The following is an 11,577-nucleotide window of genomic DNA, read 5'->3' on the forward strand; positions in this document are numbered from 1 at the left end:
AACTCACTTTTCAAAGAATACAATAAATAGCCTTATTTGAAGTCTTATTTAGTTATTATAAGCAAAAGATCAATTTAAAAACTGTTTAGCCTGTTATNTTGTGTGTGGGTGTGTCTGTCTTCTGTGTTTTCAACCTTTTCTTGTTTTTGCAGGTACAACTTTGATTGTTTTGCTTGTAGTCAATGTGTCTCATGTACAGCTGCTTTGTAACAATGAAAATTGTAAAAGCGCTATATAAATAAAGTTGAGTTGAGTTGAGAGTTGAGTTAATAAGTATGGGTTTGGAGATATCCTAATTCAAATAGATCATTACATAAACACGATTACCTTTCAGCAGAGTTAAAATGCTAACAGTATGCAAAATGACCTGGCTTTGTTTGTTAGTTTGTTTGGCTAATCTGTTATCACAAAAACACAAATAAGGATGTGTGTAATATTACTATTTATTGTTTTTGATGTGGAAGGTCATGTGATAAGTTTAACTCAGTTAGATAGTAGAGTTATATTTGGGATCTTGCACGCTGCCGTTAATTTTTGATGTAGCCTAACGGTGGATTAGTTAGGCCTATTCACGTATCATTTGCTGTTCGGCAATCAATAGGCGCGGGTGCAATGCTGGTCCATTAACCACTATTTCAACTGAACTCAGCCGATGGGGAGCTGCTTTTACACGGTCCTGCACGTTTTGTGTTCAAGCTCTGTCTGAAGAGCTGGTTTCTAATTGCAGCGCAATTTGCAGCGTTTAGCATTTTAGCCAATCGCGCTGCAACTGACATTTACAGTGAGCAATACTCTTATCACAGTTTAAATAAACATTTTAGCTCATCATGATGCTTCTGGTCTCCTTTCTGCGTTACGCTTTATTTTTAAATAAGGCTTATATTTTTATTATATTGTCTTTTTAAAACCTAATGCGTGTGCGGTTAGGGTCGCGGCACTTCTGCCAAACGGGTAGGGTAGGGTCGGGTACGGAATTAAATTAGTGCTGCCGTCGCGTGATGGGTCGGGGTGGTCTTTTAATTACTATATTAATATATGCGGGGCGGGTGCGCGTTTATCAGGTCCGGTGCAGGAATCTGTTTTGGATTCTATTATTGGCAGTTGATCCAGAAACTAGTTAATTAATGCCAACCAGATAAACCACCATAATACCCAGAAGACAGCGTACTTATGCTGGCATGATAGGCTATATGACAAAATAGGCTATATATGTGCCTAGAATTGCTTTTTTGACGGCGAGATTAAGCTTTCGATGCAACTGCATGGGGGCAGAACTGGTGGGGCCTTTAAATACACATCTGAAAGGATTTCGTGTTGCACAGAGCATGATATGGGGGTTAATGATGACAAAACAATAACGTGCAGTGTTAAAGAAAAACTGACTAAACTCACTGAGTGTAGTTCTTTACTGAAGGACGCTGAATGAATTCAAATCACATGCCGTCATCTTACCACCAGGGGCCACTTTCACCAATTTTGATTGTACCGAATCAAAAAGTGCAACACTCGAAATGCAAGTCACTCATTAGATTAATAATTAAATAAATTGGAACATAAAAACGGCCTCTTCTTCTGATAGGACTTTTAAAATCACATGAAGCAGAAACAAGTTAATAAGAAACAAGTAAAACATTTTGTTGACATTTAGATGTAAATTTGTGACCTCCTTATCTTTATCATTTTCACAGAAACACTAAAATGATAAACACACATTATATAGCACACACATTCGTTTCCTCTCCGTATAGTTTTTCTTTCGTGTCATGAACGTTTTATTGCAATATTTAAATACCTTATGGTAGATCGCAATTAAAAATCATAATTATTTATTGTTGTAATTGCGATTATTTATGTTGATTAAATTTACATCGAAATATTTCTAAAATGTTTCAAAACTTTCAGTGAGGCAACTGCATGCAGTATTCGTTAGGCTAAACATTCTGCTCCTGAAATAATTGATTAGCCATATGTCTCAAAGGGTCAACGCATTTTACACATTAAAATAATCAAAACGGTAACTCTTTGCGATTAAAAAAAATCTAAAGTAATTCTTAAGTTCTACAACTCTGTAATAGGCCTACTTGCGAAGAAGACAGACAGTATAGGCTACGGTCCAGAAACGCAGTCAGTATGAAACCGTGGTTCATCCAGGCAGGGAACCTCTTAGAGCTGTAGTCAACAATCGCAAGGGAGCTAATGACGGACCTAAATGGCATGTGTTCGCTCACTGTATGATTAAGGACTAGGCCATAACAGGACTATAAAAGAAAAGAATAGAATAGAACCTTTTTTCTAGCCTTCAGACCAAGACGATGAAACATTTTTGCTCTAAATGTGTCTTGTTGTGAAATGTTCCAGGGTTTTCAGAGAATGTGTTAGGTTAGCAGCCAGGACAGAGTAAAAAACCTGCATGGGACACGAAGAAATGTATCTGTGTAAAAACTAATGTTTAATGCTATGCCCAAGGCTTTGTGTCATCTTTGCCTGATTGCGAGTATACAGCTTTAAATATAATATTTTATCATTTGCAGAACCTGTTCAAATAGATAATGTTATGTTTCCGATTGTTCTCCCTATTTTGACTTTTTGTGGACAGTTATAGCGCTTTCGGCGCATTTGCTTCAAACTTTGTTTCGTTCATGTTGTGGGATTCGGTGTCAATATCACGGTTTATATATAAATAGTTTATTTGCAAAAATGGATAACCAAGTTTTTAATTCATTAATCATGTTTTGTTTTTATTGTGCATTCGAATGGACATTAAAATTAAATAATGTAATGGAGTCTGTTTTTGCAAATGAACTCTTCATGTACATCCTGCGTCCTTATCCTAATTATTATTATTTTAATTTTATTTACAACTTTTATGCATTTATATTGTATTGTGTCTGTGATTATAGTGTAAGATGCGCAGCACCCTCCAAAGCTGTCTTCCTGTTATCACTTGAAATAAATTGACTATTTGAATTCCTTGTGCTCTTTTATGAGCACGGATCGTGATCGCAATGAGCTATAACGACTTAAACGTATTTTCGCACATTATTGATGGTGTCAGCACTTATAGACATATTCAAGCGGATCAGAAATTATGAATCTGTAATAATAAATACGAATTTAAAAAGCGCGGTTGGTCAAGTTTTTTTTATTTTCACCCAAGTTTCACTTTCACCGTTGTGTTGTTTCTAAGCTGAAAAGCAAATAATTGCGCTTCTTTTCAGATCCGTTTTCAACTCCGGTCATGAGAGCAGATATGGCAGTTCATAACACAGCAAGCGTTCTACATTCTAATGTGTTTTAATGGTATAATAAACATTTAAACGGCAAACTCCAATATAATATTTCCCAGTCCCTACTGTATTCCTAAAGTCCCAGAATGCATTGCGTTGCCGACGTCATGTTCCCATTTTCTATGCCCAGCCCCTAATGTAATGACGTCGCATTGCCGCACTTTTTTACAAGCATACACTACTGCAACATTATGATACCTATATCGAATTAGTTGATATGGATGGCACCCAACCGCAAGCCAGCTCCAATTTATTACAAAATGAGCATGAGCAACCTGTAGTAGCCGTTTTTGATAGAGTGTTTAATGCCCTTCAGCGTGCAAGACGCGAATTAATGGCTACCACATCAGTTAATGGAGCGTCCAACATTTTGACCACGACCAGAACGCTCTTTAGGAGTCGTAGAAATCATGGTCAAGGTAAGTTTTTTTGTAAGTGGATGAATGATTATTTTATTATGTAAATATATAATATGCAGATTTAAAAGCTTCAAGTGATGAACCCGCAATATATTTTACAGTTAGTAAGCATTAGGGATGACCTTGTAATTAAAATTTGGTGGATTATTCAAAATATTCAAGTCATATAAAAATGTTCGCAGAAAAAATTGAGAGTAACGTTAGACAAAGCGATGCCAACCAAAGCCTGCGCAGGCATTAAAGGTCTCAAAGGGCGTGTTGTTGTGGACTTGAGGTGTCGTGGCCTCGTGCTGCCGTCCGTTAAAGTACTTAAAAATTGTTGTGTTTGTAAATCATTTGTAACATCAATGTATTACTGTTAATACTTTTAATGTTACTAAATCTAGACATTACATTTGAACTAAGTGTGTTCCACTTCTTGCGGCGACTTGAATCTTCTCTTCTATTGACATTTAAAAATAACTGCCTCTGGTCTCCTTTCCTGCGTACCGGTGTTGTGCCGAAAACACGCTCCCTGCCAGATTATGTACCCCCTTCAAAAACACGCTGTCCGATTGGCTAATTCTAACCCCTCCCCTAACACCTAATCCTCACCCTAACCATTGTGGGGAGGGGGTGCATAATCTGGCAGGGTGTTTTCGGCACAACACCGGCGTTAGCATACCCCGTCCACACGCAAACGCCAAAAAACACGCTATGTAGTGCTGTCAAAAGCATGCCAAACCAACAGGTGGCGATATAACCCTAACCATAAAGCCGTGTTGGCCAATCAGAAGCCTGGAATCTGACGTCAAACAAAAGAGGAGGCGGCACGCATTCCAACATCATACGCTTGATATTATGTGATGAATGCTTATTCGTATGTATGTTTCTGTTCTATGCAAAAAAAAAAAATGTCAACGTCATACGCCAAATCTCTGCTTTCACCATCTACATGACAACACTGAAACCGGAGTTTTCGAAAAATCTTCACCCTGGCGGGAGTCTTCCAAAAAATTTCGGTACTGCGTTTGCATGTGGACGAACGGCCAAACCACGTAAAAAAAAGCTGCGGTTTCAAAAATACCCATGTTCGTGTGGACATGGCCTAAGTCAATGACGCCCTCGGTCAGATGGGCATACCAGCATGGCGGCGCAATCACTTCCGGTGTCGCGAATGCGATCTCTTCCATTGCTGACATTTGCAGGCGACAAAACAGTGAAATTTGGGCAGTGTCCAACTTGCTAGGTAAATTTTGAGCCCTTCCCTTAATACAACCGCCTACTCTCAGTCTCATCTCAAACAAGCCTAATATTTAAAGAATCTTTTTTGACTACTTGCACATTCGTAGTATGGCTGGAGATGTTCTGGTGTTGTGAACACTTCAAACTATTTTGAGTGCACCTACTTACAGTTAATGGAATTGCACACTATCTCTATGTTTTAGCCATAGGTTGTTTACAACAGAATGTTTTCTGGCATTAACTTTACTGTTAAGCAATTTTTTATATATTTGCAATCGCAGATATCTGATATGTCCTTTTCTAAACCAGGAGTAATAAATTTATGTATTGATAAGAGCCCAACAGGAGAATGATTCTGAATAGATGTGAACAACAAATTTTACAATACAACTTTCGATTAGGCCCATCCACAAGAAGAGGACGTTCATCCTGGCAAGTGGGCCTTTTTCTTCTCCCGGGACCAGACATTCAGAGCCTACCATCCTTGTTTGTCCGGAATGCGCTGATGAATAATGGATTAGGTTTGTCATGTACTCATAAGCAATGGAGTAATTCATTGTATTATAAAATTATTTAAAAGAATGTTTACAACGCATCATTTTAAAACATTCTAAGTCAGTGCTTACACTTAAAGTTTTAAGAGAATTGTTCTCTGTAAACTTTTTATTTACAATATATTTTATTTTCAAGGAGTTCCAGCAAAAGAGGTAGCAGATGGCATGCTGTCAACTATAGACTTAAACTGGAGCCTGGCAGATCTGAACCATTTTGTTTGTCAGAGCTTCCCTATGATTAGTTTGAATCTTGTGGGCTTTGAGTTGGCTAAAGTTGACAAGGGTAAAAAAATCAAGAAGATCCAAGCAAACTCTGTGAGAGATCTGAAAAAGGTTGTCGGGAAAAGCAGGCTTTATGTTGTCCCTCGTGCTGAAGTGAGCCAGGTAGAGAACATAACGTTTATTGTTTTGTTAATTACTGATTTTATCCATGTTTTCTGAAATATTGTAACAATACATGGTGATGCAATTACAGACAAGCAACGTGCCTCAGAGTCAACCTCCAAACATGAGTGCAACAGATCCTGCAAGAAGTCTACAGGAGATGCTTCCTGTAACAGCAAGTGATTTAGAGGTGATTTTATTCTTAAGAATGATTCAGTTTATTACACGAATTGAGAATCTAACGTGATGTTGTTTATTGCTATGGCATTGGTAACTTTGCTGTCTTTTATCCTTATTTCTAAAATATTGTAACCAATACATTATATAAAAAATAATTACGTTGTTTAAAAATGTCTTTATAGGAATGGAGGGCTTTAAGGAGGCAACAAGACATAGAATATAATGAATCTTTAAGAGCTGATCAGGAAAAAGTATATATTTTTGTATTTGTATACTGTATGTGTATGCCAATGTAAGTCAAAATATTCTTGATTCTTGGATACTGATGATTTCACCTATTGACAGGATCGGCGAAGACAAGAATTATCAGAATATGAAGAACGACGCTTAAAGGTTCATTGTATTGTTTTTTTCTTACATTTTCTCAGAAAGCCAGTCTTTAGAAGTATTCTGCCTATTACAGTTGGTTTCCCACATATAATATAGTATGTGATTGCGAAAACCCAGAAAAAGTTACTTTGCTTTGCGTTTACTGTTTTCTAAATATATTGTGTGAAAAACATTATATGAAAATGTAATCTTGATATGTTTAATATTAATTTAGTAAGAGTGTGTCAAATATTGAAACCATAGTGAAATTAATGCTTCCAATAAAACTTTGAGGCTTGTTATCGCATAATGATATTTGAGAATTCAGCCTGGTTTTCACAGGCAGTGTCATATATTTTTGTAATATATTTTTGTCTCAGAGAATAGAGGAAAGACAAAAGAGGAGGACTGAGGAACCCGCTGATGGCATACCTCTGAAATTTACTTTCCCGGATGGGACAGTAGAAATTCGAAAGTTCCTAACATCAGAACAAATACAGGTAAAAGCTGTTGAGTAATTAAGACAATGTCATATACAGGGCTTGACCCTTAGCAACAAACTGGTAGTTCCCTTTCGAGAGCGGTCTTTCGACATTGCGGAAGCTTCCGCATATGGGAACTCCTCCCTTCTCACCTCTCCTGAAGTCTTATTGGATAACGCCAGTGAAACTGGCCAATTGTCTCGCTCGCAACCGAATGTAATTACTGGTGACCAGACAGTATAAATACAGTGCACAGCGACAATACCTCAGAATCTGCGAAAGAACGCCTCCAAGGCTGACACGTGACGAACACGGCGGCTAGCGCAATGTCTCGTTCCCGCTTCTCAGGGAACCGAGGTTACGACAGTAACCGGAGACGTTTTCTTCTTCTGCCATTGGCAGCCCATAGAACTGTATGATAAAACGTTATGAAAGTTTGAACATAAAAAAGTCTAAAATGTTACCTTGGCAAATTTAAAGCCTCTAACTCAGTCCCTGTAGTGCCACCAACAGTTTCACATTGGTTCCAAAATGAGATAACTCAAAAAAATTCAAAAATCATGTTTTTTTATTGTGCATTCCAATTAATATCAATCAAACTGCAGTTGGTTTGTTTTCATTAAAGCCATAATAACACAAAAAATATGGATAAGTAACACAATAAAAACATGATAACATAATAAAAATATGATTTTTGAAAAGTCTAAAAAACGGAGTCATCTCATTTTGAAACCAAACTCTTCATATGTCACAGGCCAATTGTCAAAATTTTCATGTTAAGTAAGTGGTAAAAAAATTCAAAAGTTTTTAAGGGTACATTTTTGTATGTGCTTATATCTTCTAAACAAAATGATATATTTTCACTATATTTGATACAATGATTTATGGGCATAGATTGAGGACACACAAAAAATGTGTTGGGTCTGCTCCACTTGTTAGCCCTATAATTAAACCAAACACCAAAGGAATACTTCACCTCAAAAATGAAAATTCTGTCATCATTCTTGTGATTTCGAATATGTATTATACTACAGAACACATAAAAGTATATTTTGAAGAATGTTGGTAAACAGAAAACTGTTGGTCCCCATTGGCTTGCATTGTTGGCAACAGTGCCACCTATTGGTCAAATCGTAGAAACAATTTTAGGATTTTTAAGTGCTTTTAGCTGTGTTTTGAAATTGCTTTGAAGTTACATTACAGAGAGCTTACGACCTGCTAGCAACATTTTGCCTTAAGAACAAACGGTGCAACCAAACCAAATATCTAAATGTGCACATCTGCTAAAAGTATGATACCAAACTTACCTCAAAGCAAATACATTTGGACTGTGTGGTCAATAAAATGATTTTCTGTTTTTCAGGTTCTGTTTGACTTCATTGGCTCACATCCATCAGCTAGTGAATATTTTTACATTAGGGCAGCTACATCCTCTGTATCTATTATCAACACAGTTTCTGGAACTCTTCTTGATCACTACTTTACTTTCCCATTGAACATTCATGTTCGATGGATGGACATGCAGGATGTGCAGGTGAATAAATTCCCATAAGTGTTTCTATTACTGGATGTTTTAAAGCCACACAAAGTTTAAGGGTCCAATAACATTATACCGTTGTGTTTAAATATTTTTAATGTATGACATATAACGTGTTAACAAAATGGGATAGATGCCATATTTTTTTGTTATTTTCTCAAAGGACATTTTTCAACAGCAAAATCCAGTTGTTTTGCGAACTTCAGATCAATCTGAAGTTAGTGATGACCTTGAAGTACATTCTCCGGAAGATATTTACTCCAATCACACTGAGGTTGTAGGTGACTTACAAGTAGTAGATCCTGGATCAGCAACATACTCCAACTACATTGAAATAATGCCAGACAATGAGATTCTAGATCTAGATGAACTTATAGATGCATCTGAAGTTGTGTAAGTATCTTATATTTTGTTAGAAATTGTTGCTTTAAACTAATTTCTGTGCACTTAAATTGTTTGTTTATACTTAATGTCTTGTATACCTTTTGGCATTGTTAGGCACTTGGAAGACTTGGACTGTTCTACAGAAAATATCCTTTTGGAACGTGGGAAAGAAATAAACTACAATTCAAGTTGCCGATTTAATATAAATAGGAAAAATGTGCTGGATGGTGCACTTAGAGCATTTAGCCGGAAGTCCTACAATCCCTTCAAGAGAATTTCTGTCAGATTCTCTGATGAATGTGGAAATTTTGAGGAAGCTGTTGATTTGGGAGGCCCAAGGAGAGAGTTCCTCACCTTGCTTACAGAGGAGATTGAGAAATCTTCAATGTTTGCAGGCCCAGATGGACGGAAAATCCTTGCTCTTGACTCAGTAGGCAAGTCACCCAATAATTGTTTTAATTCTAGGATTTTGACACTTTACATACCAGTTTGAGTTGTAGAATCTTTAAAGAGACAGTTTTGACTGATAGTGAATCTGGTGTGTCCTCCTCCACAACCATATAATTATTGTAAATTTTCCACCACAGCGGTGAGAGAAGATCGATACTACCTAATTGGAAAAGCAATGGCTGTCAGCATGGTTCATGGGGGACCATCTCCAGGATTTTTTTCACCCACCTTATTTGAGTGCATCACCTATGGCACTGTGTCACCCACCATCGAAGATGTGAATGACTTGGACATGACAGATAAATTCACAAAAGTAATTTTTGTTTATTAAATAACTAAATGTACATTGTCGTATTCAAACATGTTTTGACTTTCATTTCAGAATATACATAACGGATTTATAAATGCTTGTAATTCTGCAGATTTCACATGCTGCAAACATGGAGGAGTTATGTCAGGCAACAGAGGTTATGAGTGAATACCTAGCAAATGCAGGCTGCCTTCGAGCTGTAAAGTGCCTTCAAGACAAAGATCTGCTTTTGCAAGACATCCTCTTGTTCCAAGTTGTGAACAGACTCCATGGTCCACTTGAACGGTAAGTATGATGTATGATTACTTGGCTCTCAGGGATACTTTTATACTTAAAACTTAGACCATTAACTCATTAATAATGATGATAATTTTGTTATATTTTTTTACATATTTGGATAGTAAGGCATAGCTCTGAATGCCATACTATTTTACTTGTTAGGATTAACAATGGTATGGGTTTAATGCTATTTCAAACTTAGCCTGTTAGCCTTTTTTGTTTTTACTTTTATAATAAGTGATCCTGTCTGTTGAAAATCCAGCTCAAATTATTTTTTGTGATACTGTTTTTTACATTCAGGTTGATTGTGATGACATGATGTAAATAACACTCTGTGAAAATGTTACCTTGATATCTTTATTTTTTACTTTACAACTTTAAAGTAAACAGAGTAAATTTGTTGAGTCAGGTGGTTGGGTGTGTCCTCTGCTCCATGTTGTGATTACCCTGTTGAGGATTAGTTTTTTTATTTAACAACTAACTCCAGCATCCCATTTTTATTCTTTTTGTTCTTGAAGATTCAAGGAGGGCCTGAAGACTCTAGGATTGTTGGATGTTGTTGTTGAACATAAAGATGCCTTCAGACCCCTTTTTTGCAGCCCACAAAAGCCACTTACTGCTGACAGCCTGGATGACTTATTTGAAATTCGTTACTCCATTGCTGGAAGTAACAGGTGGGCACAAGAAAACATTACAGTAGCCTTTTGGAGGGACTATCTTCTGGATGCAGAAGGCAAGTAATGGGACTGATTGGTATGGGTGGTTTCTTGGGTAACTGGAACATTAAGTACATACATAAAATGGCATAGACCATTAACACACACATACATAAAACTCTATGGATGATTACTCAGCCTTTTTTCTCTTTTTTTTCAGAAGGCAGCTCTAACTGCTCACTGGACAAAATTCTAATGTTTGCAACTGGATGTAGTGTTCTGCCTGCCATTGGACTAAAGCCACAGCCATCCATTGAGTTCTTACACGCTGTAGATGCCTTACCTTTGTCTGCTTCAGTTAGAGAGAAGTTTCCAACTGCAAACACGTGCGTGAACTGCTTGCGTCTCCCCTTGCACAAGGACTATGCCACTTTTAAGTTTAATATGGACTTTGGCATTTGCAACACACAAGGGTTTGGTCAGGAGTAGGATACAACTTATGTAAGCCTCACTGCAGTTCTTTTGTTCAAAAGTCCCTTTTTGGCTTTAAATACTAGAGCTTCATTTTTTTACGTGGTTTAGAAATAAAGCTGATGTCTTTATGAGTTTAAACCTGTACTTAATACAAGGGACCAGAAAGACTTAAATGTAACAATAAGTCAAGTTTAATTAATTTTTGAATGTTACATTTACACAAATTAAAGGAATGTTAATGGGGTGTTGACCATTTCTTAGTATTTTATGTAATTATGTATTCTGTTTAATTCAAAAAGGAATTTAATGGTTCTGCATTGATCTTAAAAAGAAGAAAGAAATGAAACAAACTACAGTAAAATGGAGAGGCACACGCCAACATTCACAAATTTGTAATACAGTTAGAGATTTCGTTGCAGCACATTTGATATTTTACTTTCAAGTCTGCAATGCCCCCTATGGCTCTCAAAACATCTTGTTGTTGTTCCTGGCTAAGGTCAACACTGGGTTGTTGGACATGAACGGCATGGAACTCGTTTCTCAAATCAGCTGGGAAGTTGTGAATTCCATGTTGTGCCAAAAGTGCCT

The 11,577-nt window shown here is 36.9% G+C and overlaps 1 protein-coding gene across 1 annotated transcript; it reads left to right on the forward strand.

The window, feature by feature from the left end:
* Window positions 1-3,621: 3,621 nt before the first annotated feature.
* LOC130565169 (G2/M phase-specific E3 ubiquitin-protein ligase-like) lies at window positions 3,622-11,004 on the forward strand. Its single transcript, XM_057351753.1, has 10 exons — window positions 3,622-3,706; window positions 5,621-5,868; window positions 5,960-6,058; window positions 8,263-8,433; window positions 8,600-8,829; window positions 8,935-9,254; window positions 9,408-9,583; window positions 9,693-9,865; window positions 10,378-10,592; window positions 10,736-11,004. Exons 1-10 carry the CDS (start codon window positions 3,622-3,624, stop codon window positions 11,002-11,004), a joined length of 1,986 nt encoding a protein of 661 aa, XP_057207736.1.
* Window positions 11,005-11,577: the final 573 nt, after the last annotated feature.

This window comes from Triplophysa rosa, linkage group LG14, assembly GCF_024868665.1.
Source record: "Triplophysa rosa linkage group LG14, Trosa_1v2, whole genome shotgun sequence".
In the NCBI taxonomy this organism is placed as follows: Eukaryota; Metazoa; Chordata; class Actinopteri; order Cypriniformes; family Nemacheilidae; genus Triplophysa; species Triplophysa rosa.